This window comes from Vitis riparia, chromosome 15, assembly GCF_004353265.1.
Source record: "Vitis riparia cultivar Riparia Gloire de Montpellier isolate 1030 chromosome 15, EGFV_Vit.rip_1.0, whole genome shotgun sequence".
NCBI lineage: Eukaryota > Viridiplantae > Streptophyta > Magnoliopsida > Vitales > Vitaceae > Vitis > Vitis riparia.
The window spans coordinates 3237938-3262677 of record NC_048445.1 but is presented as its reverse complement, the minus strand read 5'-3'; the positions used below and the strand labels follow the sequence as shown (position 1 = coordinate 3262677).

At 30.0% G+C, this 24740-nt stretch overlaps 3 protein-coding genes across 4 annotated transcripts; all 3 read left to right on the top strand.

Moving 5' to 3' along the window:
* Positions 1-381: 381 nt before the first annotated feature.
* LOC117932329 (O-acyltransferase WSD1-like) lies at positions 382-4712 on the top strand. Of its 2 annotated transcripts, XM_034853536.1 has the most exons (7): positions 385-866; positions 1773-2339; positions 3245-3311; positions 3396-3505; positions 3703-3912; positions 4064-4201; positions 4340-4712. In XM_034853536.1, exons 1-7 carry the CDS (start codon positions 591-593, stop codon positions 4511-4513), a joined length of 1542 nt encoding a protein of 513 aa, XP_034709427.1. In that variant the 5' UTR covers positions 385-590; the 3' UTR covers positions 4514-4712. The 2 variants fall into 2 exon arrangements, with proteins under 2 accessions (XP_034709429.1, XP_034709427.1); XM_034853538.1 differs by lacking the exon at positions 3703-3912 and having other exon boundaries at positions 382-866.
* A 3034-nt stretch (positions 4713-7746) lies between these two features.
* Positions 7747-11162, top strand: LOC117932332 (O-acyltransferase WSD1-like). The gene is made up of 7 exons (XM_034853545.1): positions 7747-8070; positions 8276-8842; positions 8956-9022; positions 9120-9229; positions 10152-10361; positions 10549-10686; positions 10824-11162. The coding sequence occupies exons 1-7, from the start codon at positions 7792-7794 to the stop codon at positions 10980-10982; spliced, it is 1530 nt and encodes a 509-aa protein (XP_034709436.1). The 5' UTR covers positions 7747-7791; the 3' UTR covers positions 10983-11162.
* Positions 11163-17923: 6761 nt separating this feature from the next.
* LOC117932328 (O-acyltransferase WSD1-like) lies at positions 17924-22205 on the top strand. Its single transcript, XM_034853535.1, has 7 exons — positions 17924-18256; positions 19160-19723; positions 19891-19957; positions 20131-20240; positions 20356-20565; positions 20749-20886; positions 21851-22205. The coding sequence occupies exons 1-7, from the start codon at positions 17966-17968 to the stop codon at positions 22022-22024; spliced, it is 1554 nt and encodes a 517-aa protein (XP_034709426.1). The 5' UTR covers positions 17924-17965; the 3' UTR covers positions 22025-22205.
* The last annotated feature ends 2535 nt before the right edge of the window (positions 22206-24740 follow it).

Below are 24740 nucleotides of genomic sequence, written 5' to 3'. Positions count from 1 at the left end.
ATCACTTTCTTCGTTTAATTTAAAATATTTATCACTTTCTTCGTTTAATTTAAAATATGTTCGATGATATTTTTATTCCAAATGTTTTTAATGATAATGTTTTCTCTAAAAATGTTTTTAGAAAAATTATTTATAAAAAAAATATTATAAGTGATTTTTGAAAATTTTAAAAGCATTTTTTAAATTTTGTCAAAAGTTTAATTTATTTTAAAAATACTGTTTAGGTTATTGAGTTTGAGTGATTTTAAAAAGTGTTTTTAATATTTTTGATATTTAAAAATTTTTATTTTTTAAAGTATTAGAAAGAATAAAAACACCGTATAAACTTTTTATATAATCGTTACAAATGTAACACATAGTTCCGGAGTAACTGTCAGACACATACTCGGTTATCTTCAATTATGTTTTTAGGCAAAAGAGGTTGGGGAGTGGACGGACCGATCTGGTGAAACCCTTCAAATACTGACAACTCTTCTGCTAAGCTCACAGTTCTGCAAGCATTTTTGCTTTTATTGCCGCTGAGATAGCGGAGGAACAGTTTCTAATATTTCATACCCTTTTTGAGTCCAGAAGCTGATCAGCTCACTGCCATGGAGTCCGTAAATGATCTGGATTCAAAGCAGCAAGCTCTCAAGCCTATTCGAACGAAGATAGCAGCAGGAGAAGAAGAATCTGGGAAAAAACCCTACGATATCGAGGAGGAGGAAGAAGAGCCATTGAGTCCAGCAGCTCGAATTTTCCATGAACCAAACTTCAATGTCTACATCATAGCCATCATGGGATGGAAAACCAAGATGGATTTACAGGTTGTTAAAGCCCAATTCCCACGCACACTGCTTAAGCACCCCCGTTTCTCAAGCTTGCAGGTATGGAACCAAAAAAAAAAGGGAAAAAAAGAAAGAAAGAAATGTATTGTTTAAGCTTTTGTATTAATAGGTAACCTAATACGGTATTAAGCTATGCATTGTCACATTCTTATTTGCTATCCGTGAGTGAGATATGATTTGTATCTTTATTCAAGGTTACACATTTGATCGAGTTGCATAAGATATTAATATTTTGCTCTACACAATATTTTTCAAAATGTATTTTTCTAACTCTCATGGGTTTTTAAGTTCTTAGACTTAAGATCTTTAGGGTTAGTTTGGCAACATTTGTAAAAACAATTTTCAAAAAAATAGGTTTTGGGTACCATTTAGTTGTCAATTATTTTTATGAAAAAAATTCTATTTGGGAAAAACAGATTTCTTGACTTATTTTCTATATATTTTTTTTATTGTTGCTCAAAATATTTTATGAAAAAAAACTAGAAAAATTTGTTATAAAAAATAGTTTGTTTTTATTATTTTCTAAAACAGTCATTCGAAAATAACTAAAATATATTTTTTGAAAATACGTTATTTTTATTCTAAAGAATAAAAAAAAAAATTTTAATTGACAAACATAATTTTTTGCTATGAAGGATAAAAAATTATTCTTAAAAACAGTTACCAAACAAATCTTTAATATTTTTCTTACCTACCCATTTTTAAAATATAAACAAAAGCTCAAAAAGATAAAAGCATGACTACATTTGCATTTTATTTGTGAATTTAAATAAGTCTATATTTACCTAAATTCTAAATACAAATATCCAGAGAAAAATACCATTCAACCTTCATATTTCTAATAAACACTAATTAATCTAATTTAAGGTTATTTATTATATTTTATTAATTTAAAAAATATAGTTGTCACATGATCTGTTATACCTCTAACCTGAGGAACGTTAGGTTAAGGACGATGACAAAGGTGGAGCAATGAGATGGGTTCGAACTAAAGTTGATCTAGACAAGCACATTATCATGCCCGACCTGGATCAGAAGACGGAGTCAGCGGACAAGTTGGTGGAAGACTACATCTCCGACCTCAGCAAAACCTCCATGGACCTCTCCAAGCCTTTATGGGAGTTCCACATTCTCAACATTAAGACCTCCGACGCGGAGTCCTTGGGAGTTTTCCGAATCCACCACTCCCTCGGCGATGGTGTGTCGCTCATGTCCCTTGTCCTCGCTTGCACCCGCCAAGTTTCCGACTCGGAGGCCCTCCCAACCCTGCCGGTGCAGAAGAGTTCGAATCCTAATCCAGTCAAGTCTGGTGGGGTTTGGTCGCTTATAAAGATGGTTTGGTATACTTTTGTGGATGTTTTGATGTTTATTGCGACGGCGCTGTTCTTGAAGGATACTGTGACGCCCCTCACCCGTCACCGGAAAAAAGGTGTTGGGTCAGAGTCGAGGAGGTTTGCTTACCGGACGGTGAGTTTTGATGACATCAAGCTGGTGAAGAATGCCATGAACACTGTAAGTTGATTTTGTATTATCCATTACTGGTGTTATGATTTTAGGTTCGTTGACTCTGAAATGAAAATGTTTTGATGATAATGACCTAAAATAGGTTTATTTGTAATATTTTCAGGCTATGCTTTGTTCGAAAAGTGCTAGAAAAAAAATTATTATTATTTATTTGATTTTAGTATGAAAAATACAAAAAAAAAAATCAAATATAATTAAAATTATTAAAAAAAATTATATATTTTTAAATTATTTAATTTATATATATATATATATATGAAATAAACAAGTAAAAAAAATATTAAAATAGTATATAAAAAAAATTTATTTATTTTAAATTTATTTATTTATTTTATTTATTTTTTATTTTTATTTTTATGTTATAGTTTCTTTCAAACTTTTTGAGAAATAAATATAACCTTAGTTTTGATTCTTTATTTTAATATTCATTATGCCTTGTTACCTAATCTTTTTGGTCAATATTAGAAAACTTAACAAGTTGTTTGAGGTCTTGAGTTTTAGTCCATCTCTTTGCTAGGGCTTTTGTCCCGGCCATTGATACATAAGGTGTGAATTAAAATCTTCACCTTTGGGTTAGTAAGTAGTTTAATATGGTATTAGAGTTTTGATTTACCAAATTTATTGACAAGTGTAAATTCAAGAAAGATTATTCATGGTATGGGCTAATAAATAGTTTAATATGATATTAAAGTGGTTCCAATACATTTTATTGATCTTATAGATAAGTCTAGAGAAAGATTATCGATATAAACTATTAGCTTGATTTAAGTCAATTTTATGGGATAACACCCATTCTTGTATTCTATAATTAGTAATTAAGAAAAACACCACCATATTATTCCAAAAAACATTATTATAAACTAAAAAGATCATTGTGGTTTTGTGCATTGCAGACTATCAACGATGTGGTCATGGGGGTGTCACTGGCTGGTCTTTCTCAATATCTCAACAGAAGATATGGTGAGCTTACAACTTTATACCTAAACAACTAGAATACTTCATCTAATGTAAGGTGAGACTCTTAACATATCTCCTTAATGGCAGGTGAGGCTAAGGGAGAGGCAATAGCTACACAGAAGAAAAATAATATTCCTGAGAACATTCGCCTCAGGGCCACTCTTCTGGTTAATATAAGACCTTCCCCAGGGATTCATGTGAGACATTTTCCTGTTGAATTCGAAAGATTTATATGAAAATATGGTCGTTAAGATAGTAAAAATGATGGTGCAGCTAACATTTTTTGTATACATCAAATCTGAATTTTCAAATTTATAAATGAACTCGAGTAAATTAATTATCCATGTACTGTAAATTTGATTGATTATATCGTATCATATCATCAAAATGCTAGGCTTTAGCTGATATGATGGAGAAGGGAACCAAAGCAAAATGGGGTAACTGCATTGGATCTGTGCTTCTCCCCTTTGCTATTGCGTTACGAGATGACCCGTTAGACTATGTTCGCCAAGCTAAGGCTACCATTGACAGAAAGAAGCAGTCTCAAGAAGCTGGATACACATTTCTCATTGTTAAGTTAGTCCTCAAGTTATTTGGAATTAAGGCACGTATGAACTTCCATGAAATTTTTTGGAACCAAATACACGAAAAATTGGACACATATACATATGCTTACAATTCCCTCTTGATTGTTTAATTTCACTATTTCTAGTCTAAATTAATCATTCTACTTTGGAAATCATTTGGTAAAACAGGCGGCAGCATTTCTATTCCATAGAGTTCCAAATCACACCACACTGTGCTTCTCAAACATAGTTGGACCTATAGAAGAAATCGGTTTTTATGGTCATCCATTGGCTTTCATTGCTCCAAGTTGCTATGGGCAACCCCATGTAAGTATATATATACATCTCATTAAGCCAAAATATGCCTTTTGTTTAATTTCATTTGGCTATGAAAGTATTACAATTTATATCATAGAGATGAGTTTGGTTAGTCTTAATAAGCATAATAATTGTGTTTTGGTGTAGGGATTGATGGTTCACTTTCAAAGTTACACGAATAAAATGACATTTATTCTATCGGTTGATGAAGCGACCATTCCTGACCCTCACCAGCTATGTGATGATATTGAAGAATCACTCAAGCTCATGAAGGATGCTGTTATAGCAAGAGGGATTGTTAAGGAAAATCTCATTAAATAAAGAGTGATTACACACAAAAAAGACCAATAGCCATATTACATTATGCCTGAATTATCTTAATTGTGCAAATGTTGTGTACTCATCTTTGCTTTCATGTATACCGATAATGCTGATTGCTACCAAATAGGGACTATAAACCTTTGGTTTGTGTATCTTATAAATTTGTTTCTCAATTGGATAAGTTGGAATTTGGATTAAATTCGCTATCGATCATCATCCTAATTAGCTAGGTTGATTAGGATGTGCTTGCATTTTGTGGTTGATGATAATTTGTCTCGACTAGTGATGGGCTAGACTTTTTATTCAAATCAACATTACATGACTTAACTTTCCATCAACCTCGGATTAGGATTGTTTCCTATAATAATCAATAAAGGAGTTGAAGAATATTAAAGAGTTCAAAATACAGTTGATAAAATTACCCAAACTAATTTTGCATATGAATATTATTCCTTTTCTCAAAGAAATCTTTAATGATAAAAAACTTTCAAAAAATTAAAAGAAAAATACAATTTTCAAATATTGAAAATCTTTAAAAAAAATATTGTAATGGTGATGTGAATTGAAGTATAAGGAAAGTTGAAATTTCAAATAAAGGTTATACATGTAATTGATTGGAAGAAAAGAATAACTTAAGAGTATGTTCGATAATTATTTTTAAGAACAATTTTCTATTTTTTAGAACAAAAAAAATAAGAAAATATGTTTAGTAACTAGAAACTATTTTTTATTTTCAAAAAACATCATTTAGTTGTTTCCTATTATTTTTACTTGTTTTTTTAGAATTGTTTTGAAAAATAATTATATAAGCATATAAAATAATTAAAAATAAAGTACTGGATGTAAAAATTATTTTTAAAATATATTTAAAAATAAGTTAAAAACATTTTAAGTTTCCAAACTTTTGTTTAATTTATAAAATATTAGAGAACAATTTTTAAAAACTATTTTCAAAAATTATTTTTCATAATTGTTTTACTTTTCCCAAATCATTTACAATTTTTGAACTAAAATATGTCTTTAGATGGACAGGAAGATATATTACAACTAAAGATTTTTTCATTACATGTGTAGAGTATGTCTAGGTTGAATATTATTCATCAGCTCATGAAATTTCAATTTTAAATTAAACTCTCTTCATTATTATGGTCTGGCAAAATATTTGAGGTGGTTTCTACTGTCTTAAAGCATCAATAAGATGAAATTTTGAGTGTGTTATTTAAGCTTCTTCTGAACTCAGAAAATCGGGGAGAGAAGGGAGGTGGAAAATAAAACAGAGAAAAAAAAAATACAAAAATGAAAAAAAGATTTGAACTTGTTACATATACCTATATTTTCCATATAGCTTTTTAAATAATCTCCTAATATAAAATTTGAAAATACACATGAATTTTTAAATAATTTCTTATATATTTTTTTATTATAAACCATAGAAAAGATTCAAAGTGTTTGACACCTCTATTTTTAGAAAAAAAAACAAGAAATGACGGTTTGACAACCAAAAAATAGGAACATGGTATTTTCTAAAAATATCTTTTAGTTATTTTTATTTATGTTTTAAATTTTATTTTAAAAAATATGATATTTTTAGAGAAAATATTTTTAATTGTTTTCATTTTTTTTTATTTTTTATTTAAAAATAATTAAAAATAAAATATAACATATAAAATTTATTTTTGAAAATATATTAATATTTTAGGGTCTCAAATAAATTTTTGTTTTATAAAATATCATAAACTGTTATGAACAAACTGTTCTCAAAATTGTTTTTAAAAACACATTTCCGAACATAACCCATGAGCCAAAATTTTGCTTTTGTAATTCAAACGTAATCGGAGCGTAATCATTTTCTTTCGTTCCTCCCCAGGTGCAACGTTTCTGAAAGAGTATTGATATTGATATACGAGAAGCATGGTGTGAAGACATACAGCTGGGCGGCAGACGATTAATTAAATGCAGGTCTAGATGGTCTCAATATTCAACCGACTGAGAATGAATGAATGATTAAGCATATTGAATTTGAATTCATATTTGGTACATAAACAGTCTGCACGGCAGCCAGCCTGCCACATGCTCTGTGTGGCTACCTTCCACTCCATGTGTGTGTCTGCCGAACTTCATTAATTGGATTCAAATCTATTCCCTCGTCATCAAATCAATCTTTTTATATGAAAATAGACTATTATTATACTCGATGCACAGGCCAATAATATTTTGACGGGTGGCAATCAAGAGTTATTTCTAGATGACGAGGCCTCCATGGAAGAAGCCGTAACCTTGAAGGGCGAAAACAGTGATTAACAATGGTTTTAATGACTTGAAAGGGCTACCTACCTACATAATTAACAAATGGCTTCTTTTGTTTTTTGGGAGGAATGATTTGATTTTCTTAATATTTATCATTAAGCCTTTTAGGGATTATAAGGATTGGTCAGGATGGTGATTAATAAAAAGTTAAGGCAAATTTTGAATCTAAGCATACTAGTTATTTATTTTATTTTGTTTATATCATAGGTAATCTCACGAATCTCGGTATATTCCTTAAACCAAGTGTACGTCTTGTTTGTCTTTTTCTGATTCTACTATTTTGTTTGTTAAATTAAAAGAACCTTCATACATCAAAACCTACATCATTTACGCATGGCTGATAGTAAAAAAGATGATGTACCAAGCTATTTGTAAAAGCTAACTTGGACAACTTTCCCAAAGATCCCAGATGAGAGAACCTTGATCGGGAGGATAAATGACTCCAAGTAGCATTCATGTACGATTTATATTTGATCCCATTGATGATACCTATCATTCTTCATCGGCAGTCTTTGTTACTCAAGTACAAGATGTCTATTAGACAAATAAATGACCCACCTACAAAAGTGAAGCTCTATCAAATGAACCATATCACCTTGAGCCAAATGAAGCATGCATGAATGAATCAGATGATTAATATACAACACATAAATATCACTTGTAGAAGCCTTGGTGAAATTAGTTGAAATAATACCAGCCACCCTCCAATTAATTTATATAGCCTTTTGGACTTCTATGCCTTTCACACATTCTTAAGGTAAAATATTTCAACAGCTGAACTACATCAGACCATTAAAAATCCTATCAAAATTGATGTAAATCATGTCACGGGTGTCCCACATGAAAGACGTGTCCTAGCACTCCAATGACCAGCAATAACCTCCCTATCAATTCATTTAAGTATGTTATGGACTACAATACTTGACATTCCAATATAATTTCAGTCTCATCTACATGCTGAGCTGAGTATCATGGAGCCTGTAGGTGATCTGGATTCAAGACAGCAGGCTCTCAAGCCTATTCAAACAAAGAGATCAGCAGGAAGAGAAGTAGAAGGAGATGGCGAAAAACCCGAGGATATCGAAGAAGAAGAAGAACCTCTGAGTCCAGCTGCTCGAATATTTCATGAACCTTGCTTCAATGTCTATGTCATAGCCATTGTTGGGTGCAAAACCAGAATCAATGTTGATGTTGTTAAAGCCAATTTGGGGCACACTCTCCTTAAGCACCCTCGTTTCTCTAGCTTGCAGGTATGAAAAATATATATAGGATGACTAAATTAATGTTGGTGATGTAGCCATAATTATCAAACAGGTTAAACTTTTTGCTAAATTAATATCTTAGCATGATACTAATCTAAGCTTGTTTTACATAAGGCCTTAATTAGAATTATCCTAATTACCACACCATAATTTGGTTTATTGGTTTGTTTTTTGATACTATTATCTTGATTAGGTGAAGGATATGAAAAAAGATGGAGACATGAAATGGGTTCGAACAAAGGTGGACTTGGACAAGCACGTTATAGTACCAAGACTCCACAACACCATTGATTCACCGGACAAGACGGTGGAAGACTATATTTCAAATCTCAGCAAAACCTCCATAGACTTCTCTAAGCCTCTCTGGGAGCTCCATATTCTCAACCTCAAGACCTCGGATGCCGAGTCCATCGCCGTTTTTCGAATCCACCACTCCCTCGGCGACGGCATGTCCCTCATGTCTCTTGTCCTCGCTTGTACTCGTCAAATCTCCAACCCGGAGGCTCTCCCAACTTTGCCGGTGAAGAAGAGTTCGAATCCTGATCCGGTAAACTCCGGTGGGATTTGGTGGACAATTCAGTTGGTTTGGAATACCATTGTGGATGTTTTGATGTTTGTGGCCACCGCGCTCTTCTTGAAGGACACAGTGACGCCGCTCAGCGGTGGCCAGAAAAAAGGAGATGGGCTTGGGTCCAGAAGGTTTGTTTATCGGACCGTTAGTCTTGATGATATTAAACTGATCAAGAATGGGATGAAAACCGTAAGTTTATTTTGGAAACTGGCATGACCCAATTTTAAAAATACAAAAAACATTATTTAGATAATATCAAATTACATTTTTTTAATAAGTCATGGTGTTTTTGGGCATTGCAGACTATTAACGATGTTGTAATGGGAGTGTCACTTGCTGGTCTTTCTCGATATCTCAATAGAAGATATGGTAAGCTTCCATTGATTCTCTCTTCAATTTCTCTGCCTACCATGCCGTTAAACTTTATGAGTTGAAACTCTCTTAACATGCTTTCCATTAATCGCAGGTGAGGCCAAGGAAGATAAAGGAGCCACCGAAAAGAAAAATAATCTTCCTAAGAATATCCGCCTTAGGGCAACTCTTCTCATGAATATAAGACCATCACCTGGGATTCATGTGAGTGATTTTCTTATTTATTAATTGGTTTAAAAGAATGAAATAGTTCTCATATTTGTAAATTTATTAAATTATTTTTGACATAAATATTATTAACTATTTTAAGTATTTACGATATGTTTTAAAATAAAATTATTTTTATAAGAAAATAATAAGGATATTTTTGTCAAAATGAGACAAAAAAAGTTGAAAAGTTAGATTTCAAAAATTGAGTTTTTAATGAGCTTTTTAATCAACTAATCATTTTTTTTTATTGGATTTGAAAGAAAAATTTGGTTGTTGTGTGGCTAACTTAAAATTTTCAAAGAAATATAAAAAAAGAAAAGAAATAAAGTAGAAGTAGAAGAACAAACAATAGAAAGTTAGATATCAAATATAGGTAAAAAATATAAGTGTATATCTTGTACACTTGAAAATAATTTGTTTAATTTTAAGAAATTTTCAATTCATCAAATTTTTAAAATTTTGATATTTTTTAATACAAGGTAAATATAGGTATACTTTTTGTTCTACCTTTTAAAATCCTAATACATTACTTTGAAGGGCTAGAAACATTTTTTAAACGCTTGAAAAAGTTTTTTTAATACAAAAATTAGACATTTAACAAAGTTACCAGAATTATTTCTAAAAATTTAAAGAATTGCTTGAAGTGGTTTTTGGAGTAACACTTTAGACATTTTTTTTTTCCAAAATTACATTTTTATTATGTATCTTATTATAGAAAATACTTTCAAAACACATTTTCTTTTTAAATTAAAATATTAATTAATTTTCTATAAAAATATCTTCGACATAAGTGTTGCGTCAATGATAAAAATAACCTAAAAATATTTTAACAAGAAGCATTGTTAAATAGATCTTTCATGTGCTAGCTACAAAACAAATTGATTAATTATTCATAATGAAATTTGATGGTAGCTAGGCTTTAGCTGACATGATGGAGAAGGGGTCGAAAGCGAAGTGGGGAAATTGGATTGGATCTGTGCTTCTCCCTTTTGTTATTGCCTTACGCGATGATCCTTTAGACTATGTTCGTCAAGCTAAAGCCATAATCGATCGAAAGAAGCATTCTCGTGAAGCTATATTCACTTTTTTCATTATTAAGATGGTTCTCAAATTATTTGGCATTAAGGTATGAATTTCCTTTTCTTTAATATTGAAATAGATCACATAGAAAATTATTCATTTTCAAACTCATATTCTTTGAAAAGCAACCAAACAATAAAATTATGTAACAATTGTTTTTGTTTCCTTTATACTTCATTTTCTTTGATGCTTATGATCTTACCTTGGAGATCATTTTTTTGCATGACAAGTAGGCTGCAGCATTTTTATACCATAGAGTTCCGAATCACACAACAATGTGCTTCTCAAATATTGTTGGACCTGTAGAAGAAATCGGGTTTTATGGTCATCCAATGGTTTTCCTTGCTCCTAGTGTTTATGGCCAACCCCATGTAAGTACATATATATATTCCTAACAAACCAAAGAAGCTCCTTTGATTTGTTGGCTAAAGATCAAGAACAATAGCATTGATTATACTCGAACTAATTTTTAATTCAATATGCATAATGATCATGGGTCTTGTTGCAGGGATTGATGATTCATTTCCAAAGTTACATCAATAAAATGACACTTGTTCTTTCGGTTAAAGAAGAAATTGTTCCTGATCCTCACCAGCTATGCAATGATCTTGAAGAGTCACTCAAACTCATCAAGGATGCTGTTATAGCAAAAGGGCTTGTCAAATAAAATTCCACAAAATGAGCATGATTATATATGAATATGTACAAATAAACACACAACATGTTACATATTTATGAACTATGAAGATTTGTACTTATATGGTATTGTAGTTTTGTGATTATATGTGTTCTATAGATCTAAAGGAGATCAATTTGAAATAAAGGGTAAATGTGAGTTGTAGTGAAATGGGGTGTTTTTTTTTTTTTTTTTTTAAATATATTTATTTTTTAATAAATTTTGAACTCTCTAATTTTACATATTGTCAAATGCATGTATTGAGAGGCTTGGACATTTTTATATAATAGTAAGACATGTGGGCCAGTCTTGGGCTTGAGCCTAATTGGTTCTTAAATTGGGTTAATTCAAATGCTATGAAAACAATATTATAACAAATATATAGTTGAATGTATTTAAGGATATAAAAAATATGATGGTACACATGTGACTATTTTTTGTTTTAAAATATTTACAAGTTTATACTCTTTTTTTTTTGTTTAATATTAAAAATGTTAATTACAAAAATTATCAAATGGTTTGATAAATTTAGAACATAATTAAAATTTATTTATTTATTTATTAAATTTCGTTAAATCCATTTTTTTCTTCACTTTATTTATTTATTTATTTTTTACTTCTACTTTTACTCTTTATTACAATAAAACCTCTATAAAATAATATTCTTAAGATTAAGAGAAATTATTATCTTAGTGAAATTAAATTATAAAAAATAAAAATAAAAATCCTAAAATGAGAGATGTAATGTTAAAATTTAATACTTTAAAAGATAAAAAGATTCTAAGTTAGTGATAGTTCAAAGAAGTGATCCAGAAAAACAGAAATTAGAAAAAATAACACAATACTATATATATACTTGATGACTTATTAATTTATATTTGCTTAACCTTTTAAGGATTTCTATCTTTTGTATCTAGCGATGTTTTTAATTAAATACACTAGTATGTGTTGATATATAAATATATCCTTCATTGATTATTCATTTATATTTGCTTAGTGTCTAAGGATTTCTAAAAATATTATTGTCTTCTACATGTAGTGAGGTTCTTAATTAAATACACTAGCCTGTGTTGAGATTTAAAAATTTTATTATTTAAAGAAAAATATTAATTTATTAAATATTCTTTTATTGAGGCTTTACCATGTCTTTCCCTCATATTTTTTTTGGGGAAACTTGTGTTTGGGCTGGTAATATTATTAGATTGAAAACCCAACTTTTCATTTTTTAATATAACTATTCTAATCCCAAAAATAATATAGCCTTCATGCACTTTGGCTGAACTATTTTTTAATACCTAATATGCCCTCCTCTTTCTGCCGGGTACCCTCCATGTGGAAAAGAAAAAACAAAAACCAAAAATAAAAAAAACAACTTAATAGCAGCTAGACCTTCTTCCACCTTCTTCCATCTGAGCGTGCTCTAGCACCACCTCCACCATAACTCCTCCCAAACTTCTTCACCTCCATCCGCGGACTCCCCATTGTCGGGTGAACTGCTCTTCTCCCACCACGTGCCGCCAGATCCTCCGCCCACCTCACCATCCTCTCAATGTGCCGTGTCATGCTCCGATGCTACAGCCTCGTCGGCGTCACTATCAACGACGTCGTTTCATCGCAATCACCGCCGCGACTCATCACCAGCGGCGGCCGAGGGAGCCTCGACTCTATGTATTGCATCAGCGTCTCCCCCGAGTCGAGGTTCCCTCGGTCGCGGCGGTGACTGCTATGAAACGACGTCGTTGATAGTGACGCCGACGAGGCTGCAGCACCGGAGCATGACGCCACACATTAAGAGGATGATGAGGTGGACGGAGGATCTGGCGGCACTTGGTGGGAGAGGAGCAGTTCACCCGACAGTGGGGAGTCCGCGGATGGAGGTGAAGAAGTTTGGGAGGAATTATGGTGGAGGTGATGCTGGAGCACGCTCAGATGGAAGAAGGTGGAAGAAGGTCCGGCTTCTATTAAGTTGTTGTTTTTATTTTTGGTTTTTGTTTTTTTTCCACGTGGAGGTTGACCTGGTAGAAAGAGGAGGGCATATTGGGTATTAAAAAACAACTCAATCAAAGTGCATGAAGGCTATATTATTTTTGGGATTAGAATAGTTATATTAAAAAAAGAAAAATTGGGTTTTGAATCTAATAATATTGTGATATTACCAGCCCAAACACAAGTTTCTCCTATTTTTTGGCCAACCAAACTTATCATAAATAATTCATCATGTTCCTTTCCAATCTTTGGCTCTCGTAACAAGTCAGGTCATTTTTCTCAAGTCTTAAAGATGGACACAAGGACAGACAAAAATATGTGGACGCTAACACGAAGAAACCTGATAAAGATCAAGAAACTAACAACATCAACAGCTCCTCAACAAACTGATGTATTGATGAGTTAGATATGATACGTATCCCAATAATGGAGGGGGCAAGTCTCTTCTTACACTGTTCATTTGTTGACATTAAAAAAATATTGCATAAGAAAAATGGTGATGGTGGGACTAAAGGCCATCTTCCTTTATCAAAAATTTAATTTATGTATCATTTAATTGGCATTAAAATTAATCATTTCTCAAAAAACCAATAGAAAAATTTTCAAACAAGAGAAAAATACGAAAAAATATATTAAAAAAAATATTTTTTTCATATTTAGTTTTATTGTAAAAATATAAAAAAAAAGTCAAATATAATTAAAATTTATAAAAAAAACTTTTATATTTGAAATTAATTAATCTTTATATAAAAAAATTCAAATTAGTGAAATAAATTTGAAATAGGATATGAAAATAATTTCTTATTTTTTTAATTTTCTTAACTCTTTTACTTCAACTTTTCATTATTATTTTTGTTCTCCCTCATTTTCTCCTTAACTTTATCCCGAATTTTATGAAACCAAACATAACTTAATAATGATTTTTTTAATTTATTTATTTTTGCCTTCTTCTCAATTTATATCAGTGTGGACCCTGTAATTTGCTCGATGTGTTCCCACTCGATTGCGAAACTCGCCTTTTATTTTATTTGATGAAAATTTGATTTTTAGAAAAAAAACTTGGAGTCGTCACTTATTTTTGTTTTATTTTTTTAAGGAAAAAATCAAATAAGAAAGAAAACTCTAAGTGTGACTCCTGAAGGAAAAAAACGGGTCTATGAAAAACCAAGTCTATGTCCGAGGGTCAGGTTACTTATTAGGAAGGTAAGGTGGTGAACCGTAATACCTCTCTAAGCCCACATACGTACGACCTCTACTAAATGAATTGAGGAAATTGTGGCAATTAATTAATTAATTATGGATACCAAGAAAAATAATCAATATACAAGTCATGGTGATAATTAATATGCACAAAAACAATGATGAAATCTAATTATAAAAATACACAAAATAAATCATAAGAGAATTATGCAAAATGATTTATTGAATTAAATAAATAAAAGATATTAAAAAAAAGTTTTAAAGAAATTTCAAAGGATTTTATTAAAAATGATTTTGAATTAATGATTTCCATTTATTTACTTATAAAAAGAAACAATTTATTTTCTCAATTTCAGTTGTATTTAATTTTTTTTTTTTAAAAAACTATTTACACTTATTGTATCAAAAGAATTCATTACAAAATTTCAATTTGAGCAAAAAAATTATTTTTTACTTGCTTTTACTAAAAAATAATGAATTTTTACAATTTTATTTACAAAAGTATTTACATTCATTTTCATTTAAAAGAGTGATTTTTATAAATTATTTAAAATGATATAACTTTATTTGCAAAAGAAATTTTAATTAAAAAGAAAAACAAAGATTTAAATTCTCTATTTCTAAAACACCTTTAATCTCATTTTAATTAAGGAAAAAAAAAAATTCATTTGAAAAAAATATTTTTAGACAATTTTATTAAAAATTAATTTTTGAAACAACTTTATTTACAAAACAATTTTTGGACAATTTTTATTAAACAAAGAAATTTTTTTAATAACATCATTAAAAACAATTTTTCGAATTCTATTAAAAACAATTTTTTTGGATTTTTCTAATGCATTTTTCTGAATTTTTATAAATAATGAAAAAAAACTTTCTTTTATTAAAAAGAATATTTTAAAATTAGTATTTTATTAGAACATATTTATTGAATTCTTCCTTTCATTTAAATAAAATTTCTAATTTGTTCGATGTTCAATTCTGTACACACTCAATAAATACATACGAAGGAATATTTACACAAACTAATAAAAATAAAATCAAATATAAGTGGGAAATAAAATATGTGCCCAAATAAACTTACAACAAGCTCTACGTGTCATCAATTCGTATTCAGCCAACGAGATTGCAGAGTGGGTCCATGTAAAAACAAGAATAACATAAATGTAAATATCTAGATATGTATAAAATCCCAAACAAATATTCAAACCCAAATTTCAATTTCAAATTAGTCTGATAAATTTCGTCAATTAAAATGAGCTCAAATTACTATAGGTCTTAACTCAGAACATCCTAATTAATAACAAAAAATACAAACACAATCAACAAAACCTAAAATTGGATAAATTAAAATAAATTCTACTAGACCTAAATTTAATATTTCATAATCTGAGCCTAGTTTAATATACATTCAAATAATTCAACAAATCCCACCCACATTATGGGTCCCAAAATTCACATCAATTAACAAGATCACATAAAAAAAAGAAAAAAAAATACATGGTCAAGAGAAATAATATTTCAAGTCCAATTCAATAAGCCCAAACAAATAACAACTTGACAATAGACCCAAGTCCAAATAAACAATATGCAATTAATATAATCCAAATATCCCCAAATTAATCACCAAATACAATATACCCACAAACCCAAATTAACAAATTTCAAATTAATTCACTAACAATAAATTAAATCAAATTACGTATTAATCTACCCACAACAAATTAACCCAAAATTTCATATTAATTCAACAATCCAAATTTCACAAACAATAATTACTATTAAAATAAAATAAAATAACAATAATAACAATAATAATAATAACAATAATAATAATAATAATAATAATAATAATAATGGAAAATGAGTGATACTGGAAGTGAGATAATGAGAGAAAAGGGAGGAGGTCGCCAGCCGACGGCGCCCGGTCGGTGATCTCGTTGGCAATAGTGGATGGTTTTTTTGGGAATCACAAATAAAATAAAATAAAATAAATTGAAATAAAAATAATAAAATAAAAAATAAAAATGGAAGAGGAATGGGGGAGCTGGCTGTTGGGTGTTTTTGGGGGAAGAAGAAAAAGGAAAAAATAAAAAATAAAAATGGGGGTCGGCTCTCTTGGGAAAACAGGAGGAGAAAAACTAAAAAAGAAAAAAGAATGGAGAATGAAGGAGAAAGGGAAGAAAATTACAACATATACAAAAAATAAAAACAGTTAAATTATTTGGTAAACTAATATCTTAACATGATAATTCTTATGTAAAATGTAAAAAATTTTGTACAAAAACTATAAACTTAGTTTATATCATTAAAAATTAATTTTTTATAAACTTAGTTAATCTACTTAAAAATTATTTTCAAAACTTATAAAATTAAGGAAATAATTAGTATTTAAAAATGGTTACATTTTCAAACTAAAGCTGTATTTTTATATAAAAATTATTATTATTTTTGATTTAAAAAATAAAAAACAAAGAAAAACCAAATTTATTTATTTATTTAGGTGTATTAGAGCTATAGTCAATGCTTTTAAAAGAGTTGATAAATTAACTCTAAAAGTGATTGTCGTTAATGAAAATGTAAGACAAATAAGTTTCGAACTTTTGTAAAAAAATAATTTTACTTGATATAATAATAGATCCATGAAGAATTTATTAAAAAGATTTGTTAGAATAAATATATAAAGAGTTAATTAAATAGATTAGTTAGAGGACATCAATAAATAAAAGCAATGTTACGAGGGTATTATGGGAAAAAAGTCTACAAATATTTATACTTTCATATATACTAACTATAGTAAGAGGACTATGCATGTGAGGGAGGAGTGCAGATAAGTGATGTTTTTCTAAAATTACTTTAATTTTTTTTATTTCAATACGTTTTTTTAATCATTTAAATTATTAATTTTCTATTAATCAATACTTCAAATAAACCCTTTAAATAAAAATTTATTATGATAACCCTAGAAATTGGATTTGAACAATATAAATAATTTAATGTTTGAAAATGATTTTTAATAATAACTAACTAGGTTATCATTAAGGTAAAAGTTGAACCAACGTATGAATTTATTTTTATAGTATTTTTAATTTTTTTAATAATTATTATTTTAAATAAATTCTTTAAATTGAATAAAAGATGAAACAATATATGTATTTGTTATTTTATAGTTACCTAGACGGTTAGTTTTCTGCTAACTACTGCTTTAAATAATTTTCCAATGTAATAATAATTATTAAGAATAAATAAAATGATATTTTAAAGCTTATATTTTACAAAGTCAAGAATGACACTAATACAAAGTAATACGGTACAAATAATTATTAAATATTTAAAATTAATAAATTAATTTTTAGACATTACATTATTAATATTTTATGAATATCATCTTTACTTTTATTATAATTAATTTGATGTAATGATCTACCAACCAACAACCCTCTGATTAATCCATACAGCCTACCAATAACCCCACAATTAATTCATACAGCCTATCAACAACCCCCGAACTGATTCAGACAGCCTTATTTATTTCTACATGTCTTTCACACAACAGCTGGGAGGTCAAATATTTCAATATCTCAAGTTCTCAACCATAAAGCCGGTCGAAAAAATCTTATCAAAATGAATTTAAATCATATCACTGGACGCATGCCATGAATAGTAAAGTAATTAGCAACAACCTTCTTATTCATTCAAGTATGTAGGACAACTACTATATATGTACTTACACAATGCTTTACGTTCCAATATAATTTCAGTCTCATCTACAAGCTAAGCTGAGTGTCATGGAGCCTGTCGATGATCTGGAATCGAGACAGCAAGCTCTCGAGCCTATTCAAACAAAGAGGTCCGCAGCAAGAGAAGTAGAAGGAAATGGCGAAAAACCTGAGGATATAGAAGAATTATTATTAGAAGAAGAAGAAGCTCTGAGTCCAGTTGCTCGAATTTTTCATGAACCTTGCTTGAATGTCTATGTCTTAGCCATTTCTGGGTTCAAAACCAGAATCGATGTTGATGTTGTTAAAGCCAATTTGGGACACACTCTACTTAAGCACCCTCGTTTCTCTAGCTTGCAGGTATGAAAAATAGATATAGGATGACTCAGTTAAGCTTTTGGGTAAATTAATATCATGGCATTATATATATAAAATCGAAGCTTGTTTTACATAAGGTTTTATTTGAATAAATTTCTTATATTTTGCTTTTAAAAAATAAAACCCTCACCTCTTGTACAAAAAAAGTTAAAAAATTTAAGATAGTAAAAAAATTTTAACTTAAAAACTAATACATTTCCGACATAATCATATGAGAGTATGTCTTGTTTTCATGTGTAAAAAAATTACTATTATTTTCTATTTCTATAATAGAAGATAGAAAGTGCATCCAAGAAGATTTTAAAGTTTTTATTTATTCATCCAATCTACAATTCGAAAGAAGGTTCAACATTAGATTAAGGTGATGCTTGTTTTTTTGTTGAATAAAAAAAACTAAAATATTTTATTTTTTTTGTTCAACTAAAAGTAACATATTGATATCAATCAATATAACTAAAATGAACTTGTTATTAATAAGTTTAGTTTAATCATATTGATTGACATCAATAAGTTACTTTCAATTGAATAGAAAAAAATAAAAATATTTTATTTTTTTATTTAGTAAAAAAACAAAAACTACGAGATCTATTAAAGTTATAGTTTGTATGTGTTACTATCTTAAAACTTGTAAATTAATTGGTAACTTAACTCTAAAAGTCATTGTACCTATTTCTTAACTTTTATAGATTTTTTATTTATTAAAAATATAGGCATTGTTATCAAATTAAATTGGAAATTTTTAATATTATTTCATATAAAACTTTAGTAAGTTACAATATCATCAATAATTCTCTACAAATTAGTATTCTTTTGCAACTCATTATATTTTACGAATTTTAGAAGTACGTTTATCAGTTTATTCTTTTATATTATTATCTCGATTAGGTAAAGGACATGAAAAAAGATGGAGAGATGAAATGGGTTCATACAAAGGTGGACTTGGACAAGCATGTGATAGTACCAAGACTCCACACCATTGATTCACCAGACAAGACTGTGGAAGACTACATCTCCAATCTCAGTATAACCTCCATAGACTTCTCTAAGCCTCTTTGGGAGCTTCATATTCTCAACATCAAGACCTCGGATGCCGAGTCTATCATTGTTCTCCGAATCCACCACTCCCTGGGTGACGGCATGTCCCTCATGTCTCTTGTCCTCGCTTGCACCCGTCAAATCTCAAACCCGGAGGCTCTCCCAACTTTGCCAGTAAAGAAGACCTCGAATCCTGATCCGGTAAACTCTGGCAGGATTTGGTGGACAATTCAACTGATTTGGAATACTATTATAGATGTTTTGATGTTTGTGGCCACAACGCTCTTCCTGAAGGATACCAAGACGCCACTCAACAGTGGCCAGAAAAAGGGAGGTGTGGTTGGGCCAAGGAGGTTTGTTTATCGAACCGTTAGCCTTGATGATATTAGACTAATCAAGAATGGGATGAAAACTGTAAGTTGATTCCATAAACTGGTTCGACCCTTTAACTTTCCTTGTATACTTGTGCTTTAATTAGAAATTTGATACAAGATTTATTTTTTAAAAATAAGACATGGAAATATATAACAATGTAAATTTATGTTTTAATAAAGAAGGTTGTGTGTTTTGGGGCATTGCAGACTATTAACGATGTTGTAATGGGAGTGTCACTGGCTGGTCTTTCTCGATATCTCAATAGAAGATATGGTAAGCTTCCATTAATTCTCTGTTCAATTTCCTTGCCTATCGAGCCATTGTATGCAAGCTTACAAGTTTCAGCCAACTATGTATATAATTTTGTACCAATTGGGAATTTTGGAAGAAAGCTATATAAATAATTTTTAAACTATATGAGTAGAAATATTTTCTATTCATTGCAGGTGAGGCCAAGGAAGATAAAGGAGCCACAGAAAAGAAAAATAATCTTCCTAAGAATATTCGCCTTAGGGCAACTCTTATCATGAATGTAAGACCATCATCAGGGATCCATGTGAGTGACTTTCTTATTGAATTTGAAAGAATATTTGTAGGAAAATCTGGCTGTTGTGTAGCCAACTGAAAGATATATTATCGATTTATTCATCATGAAATTTCATGGTAACTAGGGTTTAGCTGAGATGATGGAGAAGGGGTCCAAAGCGAAATGGGGAAATAAGATTGGATTTGTGCTCCTCCCCTTCAACATTGCCTTACGGGATGACCCTTTAGATTATGTTCGCCAAATAAAAGCCACAATCGATCGAAAGAAGCATTCTCATGAAGCTATGCTCACATTTTTCATTATTAAGATGGTTCTCAAATTATTTGGCACTAAGGTATGAATTTCCTTATCATTAATATTGAAATAGATCACCTAGGAAAATATACATTTTCAAACTCTTCTTTGAAAAAAAAAATCAATAAAATCTAACATCTACTTTTTGTTTCCTTTCTTTTCTATTTTCTTCAATGCTTATGATCTTACCTTGGAGATCATTTTTTTTTTGCATGGCAAATAGACTGCAGCATTTTTACTCCACAGAGTTGTGAATCACACAACAACATGCTTCTCAAACATAGTTGGACCTGTTGAAGAAATTAGTTTTTTTGGTTATCCAATGGTTTTCATTGCTCCAACTGTTTATGGTCAACCCCATGTAAGTATACATACATACATAATTCATATATATATATATATATATATATATATATATATATATATATATATATATATATATATATATATATATAGTTATTTGATTAAAAAGATAATTGAAAACCCAAATTCTGAAAAATGACCTTTGTGATTTGAAAACATGAAACATAAACAAAAAATTATATTTGCATTCACCAAATTTTTCTTTACATCCATCTCATTTACACATTTACTTTAAAATACTAACCTTATTAATGCATTGCCTACAAATTTCTAATATCACAAGAATACCCTTCCCATTCTTCTCTTCCACACCTATCTTTTTTTTTTTTTTTCTCTCTCAACTTTATTTTTTTCCCTCTACAATAAACCATAAGAGAAACTATCATTTAAGGCTTATTCTTTATGTAAATTTCGATTAAAAAACTTGTTGTAAAAATAGTTGAAAAACAATTAGGAAGAATTCATAAACGATTGGAAGTGAGAAATTGTGAAAAAGTGCATGAGAAATGAAAAAAAAACTCATTCCAAGGTGTTTAGACCCGAAAGACTGAATACTATGCAACTGTTTACGCTTCGTGTGTTGGACATTGAAGAGGAATTCGAACCTAGAAGGTTGGACACTAAAGAGGGTTATAGACCTGAAAAGTCAAACACCATGTAAATGTTCAACCTTTATGTGCCGAACACGAAGGAGGAAAATGTATGTGTATTTCTCCTTCAGAGTAGTTTGATTATTTTATCAACGGACATTTTTGTTCTAAAAAGTTCATTATTTAGATGGATGTAAGGAGAAATTGAGTGGATGCAAATATAATTTCCCAATATAATCCCCTATATATATAAAACTTATAAACTAAAGAAGTTGCTTTGATTTGTTGGATAACGATCAAGAACTATGGCATTGATCATACTTAGATTGATTTTTGATTCAGAATGCATAATCATCATGTGTTTTGCTGCAGGGATTGATGATTCATTTCCTAAGCTATAACAACAAAATGACACTTGTTTTTTCAATTGATGAAGACACTATTCCTAATCCTCACCAGCTATGCGATGATTTTGAAGCTTCAATTAAGCTCATCAAGGATGTTGTCATAGCAAGAGGGCTTGTTAAGGAAAATTCCACCAAATGAGAATGATTATATATAAATATATAGAAATACACCAAAAACACAATTAAAATTATGTTACATCTGTATGAGTTGTGAAGGTGTGTGTTTCTATGGTCATTTGCGCATTTATGATTACATGTGTTTTATAGATCTAAAGTAGATCAATTTGAAAGAAGACATCTAAATGTAAATTAAGGGTAAATTGTGATTTTTAGTTAATAAGCATAATTTTTTTTTACTAATTAGCAATGTAAACCATACAAACTCACAACATTTCATACATAAGAGTCCTACAGTTTTCATATATTATCAATAAAAGGTGTCTTGACCATTTTATGAGTTTTGCAAGAAAAACAAGGGCAAAAGGTGACTAAAATGAGACACTTTGGAAGGGTTAATAACCTAGAAGGAAAATGGATTAATACCCTATTGATTTCCCTTCAAAAGCCATCAAGAAAATGTAAGAAATATTTGTCTGCTGGGCTACCACTAGCCTAGCCTAGCAAACACTAAGTTCACTAGGGTAAGGGCTTAGCACCATAACAACCTTTTTTTTTTTGTTTTGTTTTGTTTTTTTTTTGTTTGTTTGTTTGTTTTTTTTTTTTTTTTTGCAATTTTATGTTTTTTCATGTTTTTTCAAGCCCAAGTAGCCTTGTAACCTTCCTAAATTTCTCCCTCTTCATTTCTCACTCTCAATTCTTCTCTTTAGTGGAGATTTGAACTTTAAATCTCCAAATCTCACTCACTTCTTGTCATCCTTACCTTTCATCTCTCATTTCTCTTTAAGCAAAGCTCACTAGGACCATTGTCAACGCCTCATGGGTGAATCAAAGTTGTCACACAAGCTCCAACTACCATGGCATGCATAGCTTTTGACAAGCATGGAAGGTCACCTCATTGTTCAATTGTTCAAGATTGGCAAGGTGAAGAGACATTCCATCCGCATTCCCAAATGACTACCTTCTCACATTAGACATTTCATACGAACATGAGGAAAGGTAAGATGAAAATGCCATGAGCTTGAAAGATGAAAAATGGTCGCTATGGAGTAAGGAAGAAAACATACAATCATGGGAAAGAAGGCATGAAGGAAAATTCAACTAATTCACATGACAATTTGGAACTTGGAATTTGACAACAACATATACTCTAGCTTTAAGGTAAAATCTACAGCATTTCTCAAAATCAATTTTGGGTAAGCTATATATTGTTTCAAAGATCAAGAAGTTGAAAGTCCAATGCTTCAAATGGTGTGCGAATTGGAGCTAAAACATGGAAGTTATGCATGTTTTTAAAAGCAAACTAGGCAGAAAAGAATGATGAGTTCAAAATTGATAACTTAAATTTGAAATCGTTTTTGGCCATTTAGTATATGGAATCCCGAATCTCTCTGTTCCCTATCTTGGGACCAAGTTAGAAGAATGAAAATCTTCCTAAGCCTTTAGATCTTATGAAAAGGAAGCAAAAATAACAAATTTAAACATCAAGGATCTAGTATAGTGCTTTAGACAATTCTACCTTTGATTTGGAAGTTCCCAAATCAATTCTATTTGGAGAAAACAAGATTGGCAACCTCTGGAAGTCTTGTATACCCACAATATTCCACCTGATAACTCTCCCTTATTCCTTAGCATATAACTAGTAGGGAAGTTTGTGAAATAAGGGGCTTCATCCAAATGAGGAAGCTTCCTCCTTAAAAGCATGACGTGATGTAATAAATTTTGGAATTTATTATTTATTAATAAAGTTTATATTTCACTTTTATATATCCTCATTTCATGCATTATACTTTGTGATCATTCTAGCATACGTTTCTTATATTGTACGTGACTTGGGTGCACTAAGAGTTGCATGGAAGATTCAAGTTACGGGTTCCTTATAAGTAGATGACTTGTTTACAACCAATTAATTATTAGAGGTTGTAGTACACTACCTCCTAATTGGATGACCGGTCTTGGGCATTAAGATAGATTTTTCATAGTGAGTGCACTATTGTATATGGTTACACATCGAATAGGATCAACGATAATTCATGACATAAGACTATCAAGTAGTCATAACTTTATCAAGTTGTTTCATTGTGTTATCTCTCAACCTTGAGAAAATATTGAACTTGTGTTAAAATTATCAGTGACTATAACTTACGGGTAAGATCCTAAAATGATCATATATTTTCCATGGATTGGGTCATTATTGATGGACGCTAGTAGCAATAAGTATTCTCAATATAGGCACATTGATATTTTATGAGATAGAGACAGTGTTTCCTCTTAGGTGATCCTAAGAAAGTGTGTTTATATAAACTATGACTATAGTAGTTTCTTAAATGGAATTTGAGATAAGCTCTTTGTAAGCTAAGACATGTCAATTGATAATACAATATGAGGATTGTAACTCAAGGATAGTAGTGGTAGTCTTGAACTGTTACTACTTTTCACTTTGTTAAACTACATATACTAATTTATAAGGAGAATAAACGCAATGGATAATAAGTCATGAACCCAAGAACAAAGTATCTTATTATTATTTACATATGATATTGGAGTGTAATTGATTTTTTGTAGTGAAATATTGAATCAACTTCATAATTAGATTTTAAGGGAGCCAATACTGTCTTATGGGTCCTAATAGTCCCCGCTCGAGCTTATATTCCTTGATGATATGCTTTATAAGGGTTTGATGAGTTTTTAATTATCATGTCATTTGCATAATAACTAAATAAAAAATAAATATAAAT

Excerpts from the sequence above, each read along its gene's own strand:
- LOC117932329 (XM_034853536.1), top strand. The coding sequence starts at position 591 with ATGGAGTCCGTAAATGATCTGGATTCAAAGCAGCAAGCTCTCAAGCCT. Across the intron at positions 2,340-3,244 it reads TGAAGAATGCCATGAACACT|ACTATCAACGATGTGGTCAT; the intron begins GTAAGTTGATTT and ends TGTGCATTGCAG. Across the intron at positions 4,202-4,339 it reads GTTGCTATGGGCAACCCCAT|GGATTGATGGTTCACTTTCA; the intron begins GTAAGTATATAT and ends GTTTTGGTGTAG.
- LOC117932332 (XM_034853545.1), top strand. The coding sequence starts at position 7,792 with ATGGAGCCTGTAGGTGATCTGGATTCAAGACAGCAGGCTCTCAAGCCT. Across the intron at positions 8,843-8,955 it reads TCAAGAATGGGATGAAAACC|ACTATTAACGATGTTGTAAT; the intron begins GTAAGTTTATTT and ends TGGGCATTGCAG. Across the intron at positions 10,687-10,823 it reads GTGTTTATGGCCAACCCCAT|GGATTGATGATTCATTTCCA; the intron begins GTAAGTACATAT and ends GTCTTGTTGCAG.
- LOC117932328 (XM_034853535.1), top strand. The coding sequence starts at position 17,966 with ATGGAGCCTGTCGATGATCTGGAATCGAGACAGCAAGCTCTCGAGCCT. Across the intron at positions 19,958-20,130 it reads ATATCTCAATAGAAGATATG|GTGAGGCCAAGGAAGATAAA; the intron begins GTAAGCTTCCAT and ends TATTCATTGCAG. Across the intron at positions 20,566-20,748 it reads TCAAATTATTTGGCACTAAG|ACTGCAGCATTTTTACTCCA; the intron begins GTATGAATTTCC and ends CATGGCAAATAG.